Below are 24,765 nucleotides of genomic sequence, written 5' to 3'. Positions count from 1 at the left end.
TAGATGACTAAGTCAGAAGTTACTCTCTACAGTGGAGATTAATTCCACCTTCATTGATTTGAATGGAGTCTGGACTAAAGTTTCACAAAGAATACTGTGAGCCAAAGGGGTGTTTATTTAAGGGACCTTATTTTAAAAATAAAAATTTGAAATGTATAGCCTAAGTGACTAAGGTTCTTGGTTGGGAAGTCATTTTTGCAGGACATACTGAAATTCAGAAGCTGCTGCATACTGAGGCAAAAAAAAGTGATGAAAAATCCTGCTGAAATATTACCTTTCAAAGAGACTAAAATCAGGAGACTTCATAGTTCTCTGAGTAATCAGAGCACAGAGAATAATGAAGAGGAGGGAGTTTATGGCAAGCTAGTATAGCTAAAGCTGAACTTCAGAGACAGATCGCCTACTTATGATTATAGCACACAGCATGTTCCAATGACTTTCTGACACTTCATCTATCTTACTGCATGAACTGCTTCCAGCAGCAGATCTATGCTTCTAAAACTCCCACTTCTATCTCTACTTGTCTTTCACTTCTCCCTTCATCTGATGCATTCAAAACTCTCAGGACTATTTCAAGAACCAAGACCACCTGAGCAACTAAAAGACATGCTGATTACTTGGATTTTAAAATAAAAACACAGCATTATAGTGGATCAAAGATTAGCTGATCAGATTTTTTTTTTTTAAATCTCAGTTCCACTTGCATCTGACAAACATTTTGGCACTATCCTGGAAAAAAGGAAAAAAAAAAACCAGGTTTTTTAATTTGCTGAAACAGTGAAATGCATTATTACCACCAACTCTTATGTAAATCTTTTTTTTATGAGCAATAAAGCTGCATTTGAAAAGCAGGGAAACATGAACAGGTGTACAGATATTAGGTGATAGCCATGATCAACATGCCCATTCCTTGGAACGTGGAGGATTCCCTTTCACAATATATACTCTACACTAGCACTTTTAAAATTATTATTTTTATTTTACTTCAGGCCACATGAAGAAGCACAAAGGAGGTTATTACTGAAAACATGTCACATAGCTCGATTTTGGTTGTTCAGGGGAAGGAAACAAAGGGGCTTCTAAACACTTGCATCCTCTGTCTCCGTTCTGGCCTCCAGTACAATTCAATAAGCTTGGGAGGTACCTGCCTTCAAAACTGGACCAAAAGAAATCAACTCTATCAATCACTACTGACTGATTTGCTCTCTCCTGTATCTGAAAGGGGTAAGCTAGTGGAGATTTCCTGGTTTTTCGGGTTTGTTTGTTTGTTTTGCATGAAACCTACAACACAAATCCCACAAGTCCTACATAAAACCTTTTTTCTTGTGGACGTTGATACCCACAGCAAGTAAAAGTCTCTTGACTGAAGACAACTTCCACAGTCAGGTGTTTAACTGTTTTAGTTCTAAAAATTCATTCACTATGATCTTGTAGATTTTACCTCAGCTTCTATCTCTCAGTAGATTTCAGTGTATAACTTCATTTTTACAGATAAAGGCTTCTTCTGGTTATAACGAGCTATTTTTCCCCAATGATAGAAAGTTACCTCAAAAAAAGAAAAGTATAAAGGCATGCTTATGACTAGGATTTTCCACTGCACTTCTACTATCAGAACCACAGATAAGTTCTGCTGTAATCTGCATCCACAGCATCTGGAACAGACCATCATAAATTTAAGCTTAACTGAAAAAACAGGCAATACATGAAATTTAGTCTCCTCTGACTTCTGCTGGCACAGAGAAGACTAAATTTCCACTGAACTGCCTTGGCTTCTTCACTTGAATTTTCCTTGACAGATAACAAAGATGAGCTGAGCAGCAGTTTTTAAATCATAAAATGCTACTTGTAAAGCTAACACAATGCTTCTGTTAATCAGACAGTTAATCTGTCAGCAGAATGCGGGATACTTGTACCTAAATTCCCTTCTACAAAATCAGCACAGAATCCAGAAGTAATTTCTCTTATTTTCTAACTAGCACAAAGGTTATGCTTTGCCAGTTTTCTCAAATCAGTCTCAGTCATTTCTGATACTGTAGCATCTATTGCCAGAATATTTTCTTTCTGCTACAGATTTTCTCAGACACATTTAAGCAATGGGTTAAAAAGCAGGGGAACACTTCTGAACATGAGGGATATGATTAATTGAACAAATGGTACCAATTATGTTATGTCTGCCTTTAATCTAACCTAAAACACACGAGACACTTGTTTACAGCAAAGTCCTGAATACCTGCATCAGCCAAGAGAATTTGGTTATATTTGAAGAATGAGGCTTTCCTTTCTGTAGACAAAATGAATATGTTTGTTTAGGCTACAAAGGTGAGAAAGAGTGGAAAGAGGAAACGGGAGATACATTCCTGATGCCTGAGGAAAGTTTGGCATAGCACTGTGCTGCATAACCTGGCAAATGGAGTATTGCTTCATATAAATAGTATTATATATTTTATATGCTAAAGAGGCCCATGACTCTATTAAATTCACATTTCTTTAAAGCTTATCCAAAATGAGCCTATGTTGAAATATCTACAGTATTAAAAAAACCCAAGACATTATAAAATCGACACTTTGGTAATATATTGTCATTGTAATAACATGGATAACGAGAGATTCTAAATAAGATTAAGATCCTCAGTGCTATGTACAATTATGTAGTCAAGATAGCATCTTATCCAGATATCTTTCTGTCTGATTGAACAGCTTAAGAAAAGAAAGATTAAAGACCAAATTAATTTTAGAAAGTATTGTGAAGAACTAGACTGTTCCACTAGTGTATGAAGAAGGGCAACAGAACCAAGCCTAAGCAGGGTATTTTTCATAGTCCCAAGTTATAGTGCATTAGTCATAATGCCATTTTTCCCTCCAAGAACCTAGGAAATAAATGCAGCTTAGGAAATGCTCCAAGCTAAGAACTGTTAAACTCCAAGAGAGTGCACTAGGGAAATACCACGTGTACTTATCCAACTCCTTCCCCATGCAGAGGAAAGCATGGGCTAGGTGGTCTTATTTCTTAAGTGCAAAACAATAAATTTCAACAATGCCAGCTAATCACGTTTGACGTGATCTGTTGGTTTCCCTGCAGACAGTGGAAATAATACAGGCTGGATGGTAAAGTTGCCCACTGTGTTTATCCAGAATTCAAGATTGTGAACCTGGATATTGTTGAATTTGCAAATAAAAACACATTATAACTGCTGCTTCATATTTGTGAATGTCATTAGTAAAGTTACTTGTGTGAACTATAAATATCCTTTGAAATTTGCAGAGCAAAAGATCAGTTCCAATACTCATTAAATAAAATGGATCAAATAAACATTGCGCTCTGCTTCAGAGCTACTTCCTCTCATTATTTAGCTGCTTATTCTTTTATGGGAATAAGCATTTATGAAATTCTCAGTAAAAACATGCTTAAAACATGCCTGCTGCATCACTCTCACTAGCTGTAAGAACTAGCAGCATAGCAAAGAGCATGCTTCTCCCTACAGACCTCACAAAATGGGTTTACTAATCCTGCCTACTGCCACCATCACTGCTCCCCTATACTTAGGAGGAGGCAGGGACCCTGAGGGGCCAAGGAGCCTGTAACAGGTGAAGATGTATAGGCATAAACTACTCTTTACAGTAAGGTCTTTGGAACTCACAGTTTGTCAAGTTTACAACTAAGCATTGATGATGCACCCTACAGCTAGGAAGACAATTTAAAGAAATATAAGTAGCAGGCACAGTAACCAGCACATTCATTCAACAGTAGCAACAAAGATTCTTTATATTTGATTAACACAAATGAATTGATATGTGCAGAGGAACTGAAGTTGAAGCAGAGGGAAATGATATATTGCTTAAAACAAAAATTATTTGTAAAGCTTCTAATGAAGCTCAAACTGTGCCAGCTGTAACCAAAGGAAATTTTACTTATCCTTTAACATTTTAAGAAGTCAGAACGTTTTCTTAAGTGACAACATTTAAAGTAAAATATTATATATGATGAATACACATTTACAATATACAGAATATACAGAAGTATATTTTAACTGAAAACAACACACCTTACTACAAATAGCTATGCATGCAGCTGAAAATAATCTAGTAAAATACACCCAGGCACATTTAAGTAATGCATTTTAATACCTGACAAGATATGAAAGACTTATTCTCTTAGCGCTATAAGATGGTGAAAGGTATATTGTACATAAATTTCTAGAGCTTTTTTATTTTTCTTTCTGTGCTCATAGAGAAACAATCAAAGCAGAATAATTTTTGTCTCAGAAATTAAGGACTTCATTCTCCCATTTAGAATAATTCTTTTAGAAAATCTTCCGTAAGTCAGGTACAAGTGTGCATACACATTTAATTTAAGACAGTTTACCTAAATTCATATGCAGTCATACAAAAAAAAAAAACACGTCACAGGATGTCTGACTAGGCTAAAGTAAAGATTCAATTTGTGCTATGGCATATACTTAGCACAGAAACAGTTTTTTTCCCATTCCGTAAGAGCAAAAGGGGTTATACATTCACCTGACTTATAAACAAAGTTTTATAAAGCAACATTCTGGAAATATTCTTACCTCTTCTTTTGTCTTTTTTGATATGACTCTTAGCCAGTCTCCAATCATGCTGAGAACAGCTGCAAAGTAAGCAAGCCCAACAAGGATCCAGAACCACACCACTGGCTTATAAAAATCTAGGTACTCAATATCTGATCCTCCTGAAAAAAAATGAAGTTAAAAATAAAGCACATTTAGTTGTTATAGGTGCAAAACTATTTTAAAATTCTTTTCCAGAAGTCCTATTTCTTCCACTTTCTTACTACTGCAAAAATTTATAGCAAAATATGTCATTGTTAAGACATCACAGTCTAAATTCCCCCGTTGCTGAAAAAGTTTTGAGATCAGCAGTAGTATGCAAATTGTACACGATGGTTCCTAATCTTTCAAATAATGAAAATGAACGCTGAGAAATTGATTCAGTTTCTGAGATATTATTTAAGTTAGAGGTTACTGTGGATAGCCTGAATGAAAGAACTTCCCACCTTCTTCAAACATGCATGCTGTACTAAATTTGAAGTGTTGTTCTGCAATACATAATACATTCAAACATTGAGAAATCTGACTTGCTAGGACTTAGAAACACATCTCCATTACATGAGTCCTTTAACTCTCGTAAAGAATAGTACCAGCATTGAGAAGTGCCCCTGTTGGGCAGTCAGACACTGCCATCTCCATTTTACAGTAGAAGAAATCAGTCTACAGGGACTTGAGTTGAACTCAAGAAAATGGAGATAATACAGTTGGCAGCTGAAGGCAGCTCTTTTGAATCCCACTGCCTCAAGAACCAGACTCTTTCTTTCTTCCAAGTGTTGAAGTGAAAAAAGAAAAAAAAGGGGGGAAATAAATTTCAGAGATGCTGTAATGGAACTTTTATGTCCAACACAGCTATAAAGAACAGATGCATAATTTCCCACAAAGAACAAAAAAAAAAAAAAAAAGGTTATGTTCATCCAGGGCTCTCAGACAACACAAACTAACTCGTATTTCACATCCCACAGTACAATAAAACAAGCCTTAAGCTTGCAAGTCAGCTATACCCCGTCAAATAAAATCATACCCTTCATTTGGGCTGCGGCAAAGAGAAGTTCGATTTATATTTCTGCTCACTGAAAAGGCCAAAGGAAAATGCTCTTTACCCCCCTTTCATGACAAATAAGAGTTTTCCCTGCTATTGTTATCTAATCATCACACAGGTTACAAGCAAATTTTACTGATTATTATCTTTGTGAGAAAGCCCTCATAGACAGAAATTGCTTTTCTCATATCGAGTCTTTTCATCAATAAAAACTGTTAAGCAGTAGTAGTTTAACTGCCTAAGAGATAAACCCATAATGCAATAAATAAATAAATAAATAAATATGGGTACTTAACATCTGCACAGTTACAGGACAGTCTGAAACAGAAGACAGCCTACCTGCAAAAGTTTGAGTTCACCACACTTCAAGGCAACCAAATACCAGATAAAGCAATTTGTTAACAGCTACTTCATACCAACCCAGCAAAACAGGATTTACCCGTGTCTTTCCCCTGCTGCCATTCAAAAAGCTGTTGATTACCATGATGCATCAGAACTCTATCAGGAGCCATCCATGAACCTCACTCCTTAGTTCACATTCTTCATCTACTTATATAGCGCACAAGGAAGTACAATACGAATACAAATTACTTCTAGAGTATAAAGTTTATAAATGGAAGCTAGAGATCAAATATATCGGTCTGCAGGCAGCATTTCCTTCACCATGTCAATCCAATTTATTTATAGCAAGGTTAATTACCAGGTCAGGAGGTAAGACATCTTGATACTCAATATCTTTCTTTGCTTTCTGACCAGGAGATGGCTCCATCTAGCCATGCCTAAAGGAGTTAATCTTTCCAACTTTTGCAAGGGGTAGTCAAAACACTCTAGAACAGCTTATCAGTTGTTTAGTTCATGAATTTTAAGGAGTCCTTGGGGAGGTATCAATTTCATGAAAGACCATGGAGAAAAAAAACATATTTAAAGATATTTGCCCTGAGATAACTCTTTCTCTATACATATGAAAAACAATTATATAAAGTAAACTTTCCTTTATTGATGCCATTCTTTTCCCTATTCTTTTTAAAGCTAACTAACCAAAATTATTTCTGTGAAGTGTTTTTAGTTCCCATTTTTCCTTCAAAACTGTAAGTAGAGAACATAAAAAGCTATTGGTACAGAGTATTGTAATTTCATATTAGTAGAAAACTTCTGGTTCACTCCAAACTTGGCTCTCCAGACCAGTAAAAGTCATTATTACTTCATGTCAATAGTACAAATTGCGGGCACAGAGATGAAATTCACTTCAAACACATCTGAAATCAAGCATGCCCAACTCGCAGGCTGCCTGTGGCCCAGCCCAGCTCACAGTGTGGCCACTCCCTGCCCCACACCATGACGGCAGTGGCTCTTCTGCTGAGCAGCCTGGCTCAGCCCCAATGTGCAACTGTCACTTCATAACAACCAAGTACTGGTGTTTGATCAGCACCTCCTGGGCTGAAATCAGTGCCCTGTGCACAGTGCAGTGCTAACTCAAGTTACAGCAAATAAAGTCATGCATTTCGCTACACTGGTTAAACACAGCCCTGTGAACACAGGGAAATACGAAGCTGTGCTTTCCATTTTGATAAAGGAATTTGAGAATAGGGTTAAGATTGACTAAAAAATCATCAGTATTTTTGGTTGACTTGCAACTCCATTTTCAGTCGAATACATTAGCTGCAAGTTTTCAAATGGAATGCATAGAGTTGCAATTAAAAATTTGGTCACATCTCTTTAACAGACTTTTATAAACCCTCTCTTACCAGAGAGGAATACTCCTCACCACTTATTCACATCACTGCTTTTGGGCAGTATCTACATTTGTGAACAAATATAATAGTAGAAAATGGAGAGACGCTTCAGGATAAGAGCACTATAAAACACCCATTCCATGCTGTCCTACCCAGAAATCAAGAGAAATACTGCATACTGACTCAAGCTTAAAGTAGTCTGCATGGTTCACACAGACAGCCCCTATTACAGATGTGAAATGCTGAGGTGACAGAGCACTTCTAAATGCCAAAAAGACACAATGCCAGCAGGAGCGAGCACAGTCTCTGGGTTGCTTTGACAAGTAGGTGAAGTGTTCCACTTTGGTGACATTAAATCTATCAGTGGTCTGGGTAAACTGTATCTCCAGCTGAGCAGACCCAGATAAACATATTAAAATGGCAACACGCATAATTCAGTTACAACCCAAAACAGTGAAAAAGCAATATTCTCAAAATCACAGATCAAAGGAAAAAGAACACTTCAGAAGACATTCTTAAAGCAGAGACTCACTTTAATTGCACTAATTTGCTGCTTAACCTTATGAAATATCATTATGCTTCACTGTGAAACACGCTACTCATATGTTATTAATAATTTCTGACCTCCACACAATTCAGTCAACTTTTAGGCATCTAATCTACTTTGTATTTGATAGCTGCTAGACTCTCTCTTTTAGAAGTATATGCAATAATTTTCAATTTGAACTCCAGTTAAAGGATTTAACTGCACATACAAACATTATATTGTCATGCTGTACATATTTTGACTTTATTGCTAACTCCGGTTAGCAGCTTCCTTACACTAAAAAAAAACAAACCAACATGACATGAAAAACTCTTACTTTCCTCTTTTACAGAACATTAATAATAAGTTTGATATTTCTGTACTATTAAAGCGGTTTTTTTGCTTTAAAACAAGAGGTGTTTGAATTAGTGTGACATGATTTTCAAGAGAGAATCCTGGCTGTTCCTTTAGAACAGTTTTGTGTGTGTGTGTGTGTGTGTGTGTGTGTGTGTGAGAGAGAGAGAGAGAGAGAGAGAAAGTAGAATGGTAAACTTTCTTCAATTACAAAAAAAGCCTGAATAATAATAATGAGAAAATACAGGAATTAAAAAAAAAGTTAAAAATTCAGCTCCCATGCCAAAGAATCAACCCCATCAACCAAAAAAAAAAAAAAAAAAAAAAAAAAAAAAAAGTATCCAGTTTAAAAAAACAGAAAAATATTAAGCTTGTTTTTTGGAATAATGTCCATGTATTTTCTTGAACTTTGAATACAAAACCTGTTTGCCTTTTCCCTTCTTTTCCTGTACCTTGAATTATCAGCCTTTTATGTCTGCCTTAAGAGTTCTGCTGGTGGGAAAAAAAAAAAAAAAAAAGTTCTCCAAGGCTTCAAATCTAGTGGTGCCAGGCAGGCAGCAGCTCACTTCATGCTAGTGAAAAGTGACAGATACTGGAAGAAATCTCTTAACCCCAGTACAGGCTATAACCACCAAAACATTCCTATGTAGGTCTTGAAAACATGGCTTTTCCTCTGGGATGATGGTTCCCAGAAAGATAATATGATAATTACCAAAATATTTTGAAGTTTTTACATCGTTTGGAATTTTGTTTTGTTTGAGGGAACTTTATGAAGTTAACAGTTATGAAATATCCCACGGAGCTCCAATATGCTACAAGAATTGCCAAATGCTTTATTTTTTCCTAGAAGTCCACTCCATTATAATCACAAATTGAAGTGCCACTGCCTACCACTCTGTTCTTGTTTTGACTGTCATTCTAAGTAGAAAACGGCAATTTACACCTCAAATATTATTGAAGAAACATGCCTTCTCAGCCAAAAAAATCATAAAAAGAACTAAATTAATGCCAGCTTGAGACTTTCTTTTTTTTTTTTTCAGTTGCACTGCCACCTAGGCACTGAGAAGTGGACCGATGTGGAATTCTTCCTGCTTCATGACCCACCACCAATAACCAAAACCAAAAAATGTCATATGCTAGAGCCACAATGAATTCAGATGCTTCTGTCAGATGAAATACTTACGTTCTACCCTACAGCCTTTTACCCCATTACATGGGTAACTCTATACACTTGCTTAATCTCTGTTTAAGGCACTCAGCTTTTCTAAATGTTTTTAAGTGATAGAGTTCTGGATGAAGTCTGTAACAAAACAAGTGACATTTAGTGTCTGTGAGGTAGTTACGACTTCTCTAAAAGAAAAAAAGCAGGTCAGTAATCATAAAGTCTGCTTACTAATTTGTTAACTTGCAAAAGATTCTGGATGCTTTCTCAAAATTAATAAGGAAACCTAGTTATTCAGGTAAATATTACCAGCTTTATTGAGTACTTGCAGAATCCTTTTAAAAAAGCTGGAGGCCTCAATGCTGAACACAGCACTGCAGGTGGGGCTTTGTGTGGACAGAGCAGAAGGGGACAAACACCTCCTTTGGCTTACAGGTCACACCGTGTTTCATGTTGCCCAGGAGACTTTTGGCTTTCCAACCTGGAAATGCTTGCTGTCTGCTCACATCAAGCTTCTCCTCAAGCAACAGCCCCAAATCCTTCTCCACAGGGTTGCTGCTCTCAATCTATTCTCTGCCCAGCCTGTATTTGTGCTTGGAATTGCCCTAGCTGAGGAGCAGGACTTGGCCTTGAATTTCATGAGGTTCACACAGGCCCATTTCTCAAATCTGCACAAGCCTCTCTGGATGGTATCCCTTCCCTCCAACCTGTCAAGTGCACAAATCAGTCTTGTACTCTGGTGATAAGAATGCACATTAGTCCACACAAAGAAGATGAAAGTCAATGAACTTATTGTCAACTTTGTCTCTGACAAAATACAATCCATTGGCCATGTTAGCCTCACATAATGATAGACGTGGTCTCAATCTGTTCTCTTTAGCATCTTCATTACAAGTACAAATCCAATTCCTACACTCTGAATCTCTAAGTCAATAACATTTTAGTACAGATCTTGTGCAAATTGCTCTAAAAGGAAATAGAAAACATTCACAGCATTTTGATAGCACCATTACAGCAGAATTTCAGAACTAAAAATATGCTTAAAGACTATGAAAGGCCATGAGGTATAGAACAACATAATTCAAGGGCATTCAATAGAAAGATAATGTGTTTCCTGGTAAAAATTAAAACAAAAAACAAAAAACAACGTAGAAACAAATTATGATATCAAGTGGTCTACAAATAGAAATCTGTGGAAATTTTATAATGAGAGTAACGATGAATGTACTCAATGTTCCAGCTAGAGACAAATGGGCTATTTCACATAATGTATTACAGTAAATATCACTAGGTCTTCATACACAATTATTTTTATCCCCTGCCATACACATGCCCCACAGGAGAGAAAATTTAGAGCACCCAGACTCTGCTTCGAAACAGCATACATTTTTGATTTGGTGTAAGTCAGAATTTGTTCCAAACCACAAACTCCTGAAGACAAAATCAAAGTAAGAAAAACAATACGAGGAAAGAGAGAAAAAAAAGTCAGAGACATTCAAAAGAAATATAGAAGAATCACAAAAATAGTTACTAGGAGATACTGGGCCTAAGACTCAAACGCTGGGTGCACTTGGACTCATGCAATGGCAGTAACTCCAGATGGGACATGGAAGATGCTCACATCATGTGAATGTCTGACATCTGTGCTTTCCTCCAGCAAAACAGCTCACTAACATCAGCCCTACACTTCTCTCCTCATCCCACTGCTGATATCAGCTGGAGTAAGCTCATTTCTATTACATCTGCCTGACACAAAGGCACCAGAACTGGGAGAGAGGCACCTCTCAAGTGTTGGTCGTGTCATTTATGGGATATGCTAAGCCTTCTTCTTATATTATAAAATACATATAAAAAGACAAATACATAGCAAACAAAGCACAGAAAGGTACAACAGTAACAGAGAAATTCAGTGATATAAGCAGAAATCTGGAAAAATCTGTTGAAAGCCAAAGATGCTCACAAAAACTGTGTTGTATAACAAAACAATGTGACACAGCAGTGTACTCCTGTTAAAGTAAAAACGTTCAGCAGACTAAAACACCATAATTCTTGTATACCTCACAGTCTGTGACTACAAAGATAATCTAGGATTAGGTAAAGCATCTTTTTGACAATATAGTAGAGAAAAAGAATTAAGATGCATAGAGAGAGACAGTCCCACCTCCTGCCTGTAAAACACCCCCTCCCCAATCCCCCCCCCCCCCCAGAGTTGTGTCTATACCCCAAACCCACAAATAACATAAAAGCAAAACATATATAATTGTGCAAAATACTATAAAGTTACGAGAAAAAATTACCTGCAACATAGTCACCGAATCCAATGGTAGTTAAAGTGATAACAACAAAGTAAATTGCATCTAGTGTGCTCCAGCCTTCTATGTGCTTGAATATAACTGCAGGAAGAGCAACAAACAGCACACAGCCAAAGAGTATGAATATTATTGTTGAAATAATGCGAATCTTTGTCTGACTCACGTTCCATTTCTATGGAAGAAAGAGAAGGGGAAAAAGAAGAAACTGTTGTTAATAAAACTGTGCTGCCATACATAAGCACCTATTACCCAATGTGAGCACATTATAGTTCTCAAACAGGAAAAAAAAAAATAAAGCATGGTTTTAATTTGAAAGTGTTTTCAAAGCAAACATGACTATCCTAGAAAACATTCTGAAGCGGGAAATGCAGAGTAGGTCTTTACTCTTCATTGTGAATGGCTTTGTGGTCTGGGTGGGTGGCATGTGTAACACGCATTGATGTTAACAGCTGATCACTCTAGCTTTGAATGAGGGCTAAGTATTTGAGTGAGCTTCAAGTAGTGTTTGCACTTGAGATGTCTGCTTTTTTCATTCATAAATATCTGACTAAAAATAGTGATTTTAACAGTATTTCTCTCTTTAATCAAATATGAGAGCTGCTCCAATAGCAATGCCTCCCATGAAATCATGGCCCTATGTCTCTGATGTCCACCTCTGATACATTATGGCAGTAGAGAACAAACCTTCCAGACAATATTCCGTTACATTCTGTTGCTGTGGGACAGCCAGCACCAGAGGAGACTTCTGACAGAATGACTTCTGATGTGGAAGTGTGTGTGAAGCAAAAGTTTGTCACTGAATTCCTCCGTGTGAAAAAAAAATATGGCACCCAGGGACATTCACCAACACTTGCTGAACAGTTATGGAGACCCAAGAGTGGATGTGAGCACAGTTAGGTAGTGGGTGGTGCATTTCAGCAGTGGTGACAGCAACGTGAAAGACAAGCCATGTTCCAGATAACCACAAATTACTACGATGCCATGAAATGAAAAGCATCCCAATCAGCTCATCCACACAAACTGGCGGATTATGACAAGGGAACTGTGTGCAGAGCTGACTGTCAGCTTTGATGCATTTGGAACAATGGTTGGCAATTTTGGAATATCCCAGAACTTGTGCCAGGTGGGTTCCACAAATGCTCACACAGAAACAGAAGGGCTGATGACAAGTTGCTGCATTCTTGCTGTATGCATATTGATATTACAGGGAAGGGAAAAAAAAAGAAAAAAGGAAATCCATTATCCCTGTGAGCAAGAGTCTAAGAGACCAAACAAATTGGTCTGACAGATTTTGTACTTTTAAAAACTGAAATTCCATTATAATAAAAAAGTGAAAAGGATAAAAACAAAGTGTGCTCCTGGAACGTTCTTACCCTTTTTAGCCAAATCTCAATCAAAATTGCTGCTATTCATCAGTAACTTATTGGGGTTTGAACTGATGACTTCAAATTAAAAAAAAAATGTGCTTTTTCTTAACACTGTCTTTCAAACTACTGTGTATGAAATGAACTTCCTTTGCTATAATTTTAGGTACTTGGTTCTTAAGGCTACAGCTTAACATTATCAATATATTCATGTCTGTTGTGTCTCTTCCTCCACTTAGGCTGTGCCACTTTGCATGGAGTAACTAAAGATTCACAGGCCCGACAAAATGAAGGACATGAACCTTCATGCTTTGCTAAGTTTATCTGAAGCTGCACATATCTTAAGTCCAATGTCAGGCAAGTGACAGCAGGCTCTGTACCATTTAGGCCATCCTGCTACCCTGAACACGCAAAGCATTAAGCAGTTACAGACCAGTAAATCTGGAAATATTCGTGTCTACAGACTGTGAGCATTTCTCTTCCTATGATGCCATCTGATTTTGAGAACTGCAGTTTTAAACTCAGACACCAGAGATCTTTGTGAAACAGTGCAAAGGAACAGTAATTGCCAGAAGCCAACACTACAGCTCAACCCCTCTTTTCCCCATGCCAGTGATTTCCTACCACGTACTGCAATACATTTAAAGGTAAACATCATAGCAAGGTAGGAGCATTTTAAGGGCAAAACAAAAATAAAATGTTTTGCTCCTCCTAATCATCACTGTCATAGGAAATGTTGAACCATATCCAACTCTCAATAAACAGTCTTCAACATGTTCAGAGTTTGCAATGTTCTCCCTACCTTTTCTAGACATCTGGTTACAAGGATGGGCTGTACCCTGTTCATTACACATGTGAAATTTAGAACAATCTGCCAGCATACTCACAACAAAGGTATCTTCTACTTTGGCAATTCCTTTTCCAAAGATTGTCCCTAGTTGATCTCCAACACCAGCCAAGAGAAAACCAAACAGGGGAATTCCCAGTAAGGCATAGATGATACAGAATATCTTTCCACCTTGTGTGCGTGGGGAGATGTTTCCAAAGCCTAAATTACAAACAACTTGAGATGTTTAAAAAGAAGTTACACGTATTACATTGCACATTTGTAAAGGACTACAGGAACAGAACAGTTGCAAACAAGTCCTACTAGGTTAACCACATAACACAGAAGACATTGTGGAAAAAAAAAAAATCAAATGAAAATATGTTGTTAAATTCTCTTTGAACTAAAATTAAACTGCTGTACAATTCACTTTTTTAATACTCTATACATACTACAGAGAAACAAAATCTCAACAGAAAAATAAATCATATATACACACACACACATTATATATACACATATATTTATAAATTACAACTTCCCTCATCTACTAGATACAGTTAACATCATTTGGTTAAGATGTGCCTTAGCCTCTGTATCATGTAAATGCCCATAACTGGGCTTGTAATTTGAAGGCTGCAGTGCTTTGAAACAAATACAGTTTTCCTTAGAATATGCTTCTCTCAAAGTGAAGCAGCCTGAAAGAAACCATTTGGATGAATGAAGTAGAAATCTCTAAATTAAATGAAATTGCTTTGAGTTCCCATTATTAAAGCCTCGCGTTGATACAGTTGCAAACAGAACTTAGATAAACAGTTTTTTCCAGGATCCTGTCCATTTGAGAACTGAAATGATTCTGTCTTCATTGATCATGTAAAAATTACACCCTTCCTATGCCTGTGATGCCTCTATTGCTGCTGTTCCACTTAAATTGAGGAACCCAAAATACAATGAACACAGGCATGTGGCATGCCCTCAAATGTATCCCCCTACACTGGGGGTTTAATGATTTGTCCAAGGTCGCAATGTTTCAGGAGCATCATCTTTGTTTTCAATTCAAAGGTGTTTTTTCCTACTCATGCCTTACTAATGCCTTACTGAGGAAACAGTAAGGCATTAGTAATAATACAGCATGAGTTTTGAAATTATTCCGCTGTTCAGAACAACAGTGTGTACTGTGAAGGAGGGCAGAGGGAAAACTCATGAAGGGAAAAAAAGGATTATTTTCTATGGATAAATTAAGCAAAAGCTTTTAAAGGAATTACTTTTTTTTTTTTTTTTTTTTTGTTTTTTTTTTTTGGTAGAAAAGAACGTACAGAAGATAAAAAGCAAAATATTTTAGCACATAATTGAGACATCCATGTCTCAGTTTTTGTCTTTAATATTAGATTTTGCATAAAATATACTTTTCATAAAAACACTAAAAGCATTCAGTGAACACCCAATTTTCCTTTGAAAAATCTGACAGATTTTACAGATTTTATCTGCTCTATTGAGAACCTGCAATGTCAGTTTTCTATTTAAAATAGCATACTATTGATGCACACCAACTGTAAGCTTCCATAATGCAAAGCACATTCAAATGAACATCTAATTTCTCAGAATTTTTATTTAACTATTTTGAGCACACGAGTTTAAAATGGATTTCCCTTCAGGAAACTTATTTACAATACCTTAATTTTTTTTCCTGCTCTCACATAGGTGGGCTAAAGAAAAGCTCTGGGTCAAAGCTTCTTCTGCACACAGTAGACAGAACTGCCCCTCACTCAATTTTGTTACGGAAAAAGAAAACATGATTTGAATACATTTTACTCCCAGATATTTTGCCCTAGTATCTGCTTAGGACTGCTAATTGTGATAACAATAAATGCAATGTTATAATGACAACAGTTTAATTAGGTTAAAAAAAGTGGGGAGAAATGGATTTTTATTAATATTTTACCAAAATAAACAAAGGACAAAATTATACACTCATGGAATCATAAAGGTTGTAAGGACCATTAAGATCATATCATTCAATCGTCAACCCATCACCACCACGCCACTAAGCCATGTAAAGCAATGTGAAATAGGAATCATTGGCTACAAGCCCTGGAACTCATAAATTTTCCCTGCAGTAATATCAAAACAAGAACCTGACTCAGTCCAGGTGACTAAAGTCAGAATGTCTTTAGGATAACCTAGTATTCTTCCCTAAACCAGAGCCAGAGCTAAAATTACTGATTATTATAATTCAGGAAATTTCAGCTCCATTGAGTTCACTCTGTGCCTTCATGAAGCAAGCAGGAAAGACCCCTGAGTTTTAAAATAAAATTAGCTCATCACCAACCAAAAGGGACAAACAGATCCAAGCTATTCTGTTTTCATAAATATCTCTGTTTATGCAGCAACAGGAGCTTGAATAGCTGCCAGAGCGTAATTCCTGCAGAGTCTTAACGCGATTCAGAACCAGAGTCTGGATACACCAGATTTATAAAACTTGTACTGGGGGATCTGGAAATAGCTCTCCCTTCTCTTGGCTTAAGAACGTTATTATTCACTTGCTCCACAAAAATGGTACCATAATGGTGACAAAATACCAGCCCCATCAACCACAAGTCAAGCAGGCAATTTTTCTCGCTTTACTTCATAAAGCAAACTGGCACTTTCCGTGCATCCCAAAGCTATTACAATAGATGATTACTGCTACAGCATAATTCTCATCTACTGCTAATCACTACGAGAACAAGAAGTTCACATTCAGCTCTGTGTATTCTTGCTCTAAATCACAGGTATATTTTGCTTGAGGTAAGGATTGGGCCACCTGTACCTTCAAACTGTTACTTTTCTTCCATTAACAACATTAAGAAAGTCTTGTATTATTAGTTTTTCTTTAAAACAAACCTCACTAACACATTACTGGATAAAATAACACTCCACAGGCGGTACAGCCCATTCCACCCAGCTGCTTGCTGCACACTGTACAAGCTACAGTACTGTCATGACAGGACGCGCTTCAGCGAACAGATACACCAAGGAGCTTCCATTACACGTTCATCATACTTCCTGGAGCAACATGTTTCGTAACAGCCTGCTGCCACACACCACAACCTACTTCTCGAGTTACCCAAATTGCCCTTACATTCTACTCTCCCGGTTTCTCCAGCAGAAACCAAATCTATCATTTATCTAAAGAGAAAGGAAGCACATTTATATTTCACACTATAGTTGTAATTCCTGAGGGCTTTGCAAAAAAAAAAAAAAAAAAAAAAAAAAAGTATCATTTCTTCCTTAGGAAAGGCAGCAGAATTCTGCTGCTGAGTAAAACTGAAGGAAAGTTTCCCTCCAGGCCTGGTGCCCAGAAGAAACCATGGGCCCTGCAGCTCTCCTGTGCGAGCAGAGCAATTTTCACCTTGCAGAATGGGTCAGCTTCCCCCAGGTAACATCAGTGCTGTCTTCATGCTGTCCTTCCCCAACACACTTCCATAACCAGGAGCATGATCTACCCTGCTAGTCTCACCAAACCCCTTTCGTATCCTCCTAAATGCCCAGCACACCCCTCACACGCATGGAATTTGTGCATTATGTTGTCTCTGACAAGTGTTGTAGACAAGAAATGCATTTTAAAAAAAGCCTGCAGAATAAAGAATATAATGCATTTACAATGGCCATATGAGTAACTGCTCCACTCACCAAAATAACATGCCCCATGGTTTCAGCACCACAACTCTTACAACCTCCAAGACTCAAGTTTAGATAGCTTTGGGAAATCCTTTAGTCAGCTATACAGCCCAAAGGAAAGGTATATGCTAAGCCAACCAACCAAACCAAGAGACTTTGATAGGAATTACTCTTCCTACTCCCCCCACAACATTCCTCACTTTTTATATATTTGAAAATGAAGGTGTCTAATTTTTCTATCGGGAACAGATCAGCTATTAAGTAGAAATTAGTAGCATTATGCAAACTATAAATTCATTCATTTAGGTTTTGAGAAAAATCAGAAAGTGCTTGAAACTTCTATCCCAGAGTTTTTCTGATGACACAATAGTTTCTCTCAAAATTGAGAAGACACACTTCTGTTGAAGTCTAGAAATAAGAACATCTTCACATTCACACCTTAAAAAAAGAAAGATTGCAAATTGATTTAAAAAGCACATCTTCTGTTTCAAGTAGAGAACTTTCTTTTTCCCCTATAGTTCATTGTGACTTCAGACTTTTAGAATGCAGTGTTAAAAGAATGGATTTCTGATGAATATACAGTGGTGGCTCTGAAAGTTATGCCTCCTATTTTATTATGTCAACCCACTAAGTCAGAGGTGGATTTTGGTGGTATAGCAGGAGAAGTTGAACCTTCCCAACAATGTTCCAATACACGTTGTTGACATGGGACAGATGGCAGCGGCAGGATAGTTTGACAAAACGGTGCCTGACATGGAATACAGATGAAGCAAGTTGTATCAGTGAATCCCTCCACATGGAAAAAAAACTACACCCATTGACAGTCATCAACACTTGCTGAATGTTAATGGTGGCCCAACAGTGGAAATGAGCACAGTAAGGCAGCAGGCAGTGCCTTGCAGCAGTGGGGACTGTGACATGAAAGACAAGATATTCTGGATGGTTGTACACAGCTGTCACACCACAAAATGCAGAGTATCTCAATTGGCTCATCAGTGTCAATCAGCTAATAGTGGTGACTAATTTTAGAAATAACACTTTGTAGGCAAGAACTTGCTCTATTAAAGAGTTTTATTGTGTTCTTTGAAGTATCTGTTGTAGTTTCTACAGAAATATGAAGGAGGCATTACATTTGGAGTAACCTGTGTGTTTTTACTAATAATTCCTAGGCAAAGCAGGGCACCTGCTAATGAATTGCACAGAGGAGATGCTGAGCTCCTGCTACAGAACCAAGTGGTCAGATCCAAGCAACTTGGCTGCCATGCAGCAGGTGGCCACACTGCTGCAGGTTCACATCCAGCCTAACTGTGCAGCTCAATTACAGTGATTACCCTTTGGAAAGGGAGAACATGTGTTTTGATACTGAATGTCACATTGATTTTAAGGGATCAAAATATGCTTTTTCTGGGCCCTCAGGAGCTATCTGATGGAATCTGCACCAAAGATATCTCATCAAATTTCTACTAGCTGAGATGGTTTTTCCCCCTCCTGGAGTGCCATTTAGACTCAAGAGATTATAATATATGCCTCATCATCAGTGCCCAGGCAAAGATGCACACTTATTCACAGACAGTGATTTCTTTTAGTAGAAATATTAATCTGGACGTGACCAAACAAGAAGATTTTACCTATGTACCCACCCACTCTGTGGAAATCCCTGCAGATAATGCTGAAAATTTAAAACTTACACCTTCATGTTCACTACATAGTAACTACTGCATTTGTTTTTTAATCACCTATTCTCTTTCTAACCACACTCTTTCCTTTCAACCTCTGCCCTATCCTCCAAAATATGCTTTATGAGTGTACAATCACATACACACATACATACACATTTACAGATAATGTGTCTCCTTCTTTATGACCTTCTTAAGTTCAGCATGAGGATGTTTCCAGGTCTTCCATGTGTTTATCCTCCCAACATTATTAAATAGTTAAAAAAATTGATATTTCCCCTTTTCATAAACACATAAGTGAAGCACAGGGAAGTCCAGAACTGTAGCACTTAGGTCCCTAACTTACACTGAGTCTCTGGCCAAGGACTACACAGTGACTTTACAATGACCCTGAACTAGCTGAAGTTTGACACCTAAGATTTGAGAACCTTCAATTAATTTATTCAAACCCAATGAGATAACTGTTGAGAATACTTGCATCCATGGCCTTTCCTTCCTGCACAGGCTTATGTGCATGCACATATACACATATTCAAGAGTACAGTACAAAATAATTTGAAGGCTGAATAATGACCAAGAGAATTTTTTGTGCCTGTAATTGATCTAATCCCAACATGGAAGGGTCAGATGCAGTAACAGATGTGCAAGTACATCCATTTCAAACTGTGGTCAGTTATGAAACTGGAGATCCATCTTACTCAAGTTAGACATAATTTCTGTACTAGTCACCATAGCTCTTAAAAGCCATTTCTCTTAATAGCTTCAGTCAATGACTCAGGAAAGATGTTGTCACACAGTACTGCTATTTACTTAATATCAGTGGTCAGCAAAGCACTCCCTTTGGTATTATCTGGATTCCAACCTACATATTCTGGCTTTTAGTATTAATCTATAATTGTGTCACTACAATGTCAATATATCATTTAGAAGGTTCTTGTGTTCTGGTTCAAGCCTAAAAAAAACCTCCATTACCATCTCCTTTTCAACTGTGGATAATAACAGGAAAACCTACAATGATGTTAATAAAATGTGTAATACTCAGAAATTGACAAAACAGAGTCTAATCTCCTTTAAATGGTTTCTTTTCATCTGCATTCCCTGGGAGCAATAATCAAATCAAAGCAACTTTTTAAAAGAACGGGCTATAGGTATTCACAGGAAGTAAGCTTCCTTCAAATCAAGAAGTGCTGTGCTAGAGGCGAAGGAGCCTTGCAAGGAACATCTCAGTACAAATGCAGTAGTTGCTGATATACTCAGTAAACACATATGGTTGCTAAGAAAATTTCTGAAGAAACTGAGTAACAATTGTTGGAAATTCTTTAAAAGCTTAGACATCCTTTCAGGTAGCTCTCCCTCTTGGTACAGTGTACCTCATTCATTCACACATGTCACTCTGCATGGCGAAGTGCTTCTTGGCAGTGGTGGGACTTCCATCCCTTTTTTAGTTCTCTTCCTCTGTGAGTTGTAACTCATAACACTCATTCTTCTCCGAATACATAAACATCATCAATGTATTAATATAATACACAGACATAGGCGATCAATGAAAAATAGTGAACTTCAAACATACTGACAAAAGCTTATAAACAGAATAAGTTTCTGGTGCTGACTGCAGTGGAAGTCTAAGATAACCTTCTTCAATATCTTTCCTTGTTGCTTACGATATGTAGCACTGCAAATGCATTATCAAGTCCTTACCAAGTTAAGGACTACAGCAAACAAACAGCAATAAATGAAGAGCTAAAACATGTAAAGTCTCCACCACTCGCCCTTTTATCCAGGAGCACTGCTATTCACAAATATGAGAGTATCCAATTTCTCCCGTGAAACTGGCTCTGTGCCATCAGTTTTCAGCACAGATATTCTGATTTCAGTGATATCAAACTCCAAGATGAACTAAAAATTTCAGTCCTACAATCAGCGAATTCTGAGTTCCAAACCTGTTCAATTGATGCAGCTGGCCACAATGAATGGGTGATGATTTGACCTAGTAAAGATAAGACAAGCTGCAAATGTCTTTGTAGCATTACACTTTTCTTCAGACACCCTTTTTAGCTTAAAAGGAGTTTCACCAGTTCAGTGTTCAAAAACACAAATACTTGGCAGCTTTAATTCTGAGAGAAAAGAAAGATGAGGCATCTTCTATATTTACTGCTTTCTGATAATCTGCATACACACAGCCCATATATCCAGATCCTTTGCCCCAAATCACAAATAGGCAGAGAAATTCCGGAGGAGACTGAGCAGGCTGGAAGACACGGGTGGATGGGAAGCACCATGAAGGGCAACATCCTGCACTGCACATATTTATCCAACTGCACCATTGCTTAAGCTTAGTAAAGCAAGCAGAAAGGAGGGATTTTCAAGATTAAAAAAAATGTTTAGAAAACAAAACAGTAACTTCCACTGACTTCATGATATTTATGGGCTGTATTCCTGAGTCAGCAAAGTCAGCATATGCTTATCTTTAATAATACATTTAATCTTATCTCTATTCAATAAGCATTTAAAAGCCTGAAAGCATACACATGCTGCCAGCACTTATATCTGCAAATTTGGAAAACACATATACTTTATCAAATGAAATTCTTACCAGATTTCCAGCAGTATCATGACCTTGCAGAAATCAGCACTGGAAATCATTCTGTCACAGGTTCTCTAGTTGCCCAGAACTACATACTGCACATCAAAAAACTACTTTGTGATAATGCCATTATCCTAACAATTAAAGAAAGTGCAATAACAAGAAGAAAGTGCAATAACAAGACTGCAAAAGTACTTACAATCCTTCAGAGGAGTAAAGCTTAATTTTTCTACTTCCATAGTGTGCAGTTTTTAGAAGCCTTAAGCTATGTAAGTACAGGTGTTTTTCCCCGTAGCAAATGCTCCAGCAGGAGGGACCTGAGCATCCAGTGGCTCAGCAGCACCCTATCAATGCCCAGCACAACTCTATCTTCAGGCAAACCACTTGCTAAGTTCACAAAGTGGGAGTCTCACATCATTCTTTGGAAAAAAAAGAAGTGCAAAGATGGAGAAACGTAGAAAAGAACAAACAGAAATACATGATAAGAGTCTGTGCTTCTAACCGTAAGTCCCCAACAGATAAATAATTTCAGAGTGACAGTTTTATACGAAGTAAACTGATAAAAAAAAGTGATGCAATGCAAAACAAACTCCAAAGTTTGCACTATTGTACACTGCAAGGTTTTGGGGGTTTCCATGCCAAGCTTGCCTTTGACAGACACCATTATTACTTAGAATAGTCAGGAATTTCAGCCAGTAACAAAAACCATGAGCAATGCTTTCCTTCATACCTTGCTTTTAGATACATATGACAGGTTACGACATTTCCATATGAAAATGAGGGCAATATTTCAGAGATCTCTACTCACCCTACACAGGGAAAGAATTCAAAATGGAACAGAACACATCAGGAGGCAGAATACTGCTTTCAGGTAAAGGCCTCATATTTGATATAATCCTTCATTTCAGTTCAAAATGGAGAAAAATACATTAAAATAAATGCACATAAAAATGAACCATGTGTAAATATATTTCCCAACTATTATTTTACTTTTTCTCTTCCCTCCAGAACCCTGGGCTAGCCTATGAACGTTTAGTTTAGACTAAGCCTTCCAGCTCAATAAACAAAGTCCATTGACTTTTGCTTACATTATGGGATGTGTATTATCTTCTGAAATCAGATGCAATACCATATGAGTTAGAACAATTGTACCAGCTAAATCTACTCAAAAACTGAAGGGGGTGAAAGGGTGTTTAAAAAAAGGAGGAGGTTGTTTATGATTTAGTTCCTGCTTTACAAACCTTTTTACTCATACACCAGTTTTAGAACACAGAAGCACCAATTTGCTTCTCTCCACTCCCCCCCCCCCCCCCATCTCCTCTTAAGTGTCAGTAGATCTTGTAAAAGCAACATCTCTTTTCAGCAAAGGCAAAACTGAACAAGGAAAAACATTTCCTAAATAAAATGATACCATGTTTCTTCCTATAAAAGCCTATAGAGATATGAAAAGCACAGAGCTATGCAATCTAAGGACAATAAGTCTTAACGACTTTCAAACAGCTCTACTCCTGGTATGAAAAAAGGATGTTTACATTAGGTGTACATCCTATGACCTTATAAAGCCTTAAAAATTAAGAAGTAAAGTAGAGGTAAGAGAAGTAATATTTAATAGTTTTTTTGCTTTTGTTTTGTAGGTAACAGATTGATATTTTCTATTGTTATTAAAGCACTGCAAAATAGAATGTGACAATTACCTTCACCGAAGGTTTCACTAATCCATTACTAACAGAGATTAGCAAATAGTAGCTTAGACTTACCTTGAGTTGAAGGAAATGTTTCAATATTTTAGCTATTAAGAATTCCATTATTAGTCACTGCAGTTCTAAATAGCAAATATAAATGGAATTTAAATTTCTTCATTATATTTGGGAAAAAAATCCTGTATAAAGCAGCACTCTCTTAAAATTTTCTCCTCTTATATATAAAATAACATTTCTCAGAAAATGAATGTGTTTCTTGTGGATCATTTTTTGCTTCACTCCCCATCCCAGAATTATTCTGCAACAATGTTCATGTACAGTCTCTGGATCTTTAAGACACATAAGGCATTTACATACATATTTTTTTGTTTTCCTTATTATTTTATTATTTTATGGATCCAAGTTGGAGGAGGGAAGATTTAGGTTGGATGTTAGGGGGAAGTTCTTTACAAGGAGAGTGGTTAGGCCCTGGAACGGGCTGCCCAGGGAGGTTGTGGATGCCCCGTCCTTGGATGTGTTCAAGGCCAGGTTGGACGGGGTCCTGGGCAACCTGATCGGAATGTGTGTGTTTGGTGGCCCTGCTAGGCAGGGGGGTTGGAACTACATGATCCTTGAGGTCCCTTCCAACCCGGGTGATTCTGTGATTATTATTTAATGAACTATTGTTTGCAAACATTTCCATCCTGAACAAGCATTTGTGCTTATCCTACATGCCATCCTGATGGGACAATGTGAAAATTCAGACATTAGGCTTCAAGGTTAAATAGAAGAATATTACAACTTATTTTTGTCTATCTCTTCCAAAAGGTTTTGTACTCATTTAGGAATACATTATTCTGAAGAATCACATGTATACAGTCAAAACTACCAATGCTGAAGAGTTTGTAATGAGAAATACATTGCATGGCAATGTCTTCAAATTTATTGGCAAACAGTACAGCTGATAAATACATTTGCAAAAGCTATATAATACCAAATGGAAAACAGTGCAAAAAATAAAAAAACGCACTTTTCCTGAACCACAGTACTTTCTTTTCATTCAGCTTGAACAAGAAAATTAGATAGCCAGTTTCCAAATACGCAAGCAAATGACATTGCCTCCTATTTAATTCATAAGGAAGCACCACTGAAAAGGTTGCTACTCATAAAACAGGTGACTGCAGTTGCTTTAGCAAGCAGGATCTCATTTTCTAAAGGAAGCAGAGCAGAACCTAACTGGGAAAAAAAGTGAAAGTTTCTAAAAAAA

At 37.2% G+C, this 24,765-nt stretch overlaps 1 protein-coding gene across 1 annotated transcript in view; it reads right to left on the bottom strand.

Moving 5' to 3' along the window:
- The window catches only part of KCNK2 (potassium two pore domain channel subfamily K member 2), a 97,338-nt gene that overhangs the window by 10,597 nt on the left and 61,976 nt on the right, over positions 1 to 24,765 (bottom strand). Inside the window, exons 4-6 of the mRNA XM_042821207.1 lie at positions 13,961 to 14,121; positions 11,695 to 11,881; positions 4,566 to 4,705 (exon numbers count right to left, since the gene is read on the bottom strand). Coding sequence (XP_042677141.1) covers positions 4,566 to 4,705; positions 11,695 to 11,881; positions 13,961 to 14,121 — 488 coding nt within the window. The remainder of the gene's footprint in view (positions 1 to 4,565; positions 4,706 to 11,694; positions 11,882 to 13,960; positions 14,122 to 24,765) is intronic.

Source organism: Centrocercus urophasianus, unplaced genomic scaffold (assembly GCF_019232065.1).
Source record: "Centrocercus urophasianus isolate 14NV4802_14NV808 unplaced genomic scaffold, USGS_Curo_1.0 seq_10, whole genome shotgun sequence".
NCBI classification, from domain to species: domain Eukaryota; kingdom Metazoa; phylum Chordata; class Aves; order Galliformes; family Phasianidae; genus Centrocercus; species Centrocercus urophasianus.
The sequence above is the reverse complement of the archived record's forward strand: the minus strand, read 5'-3'. Positions and strand labels throughout refer to the sequence as shown.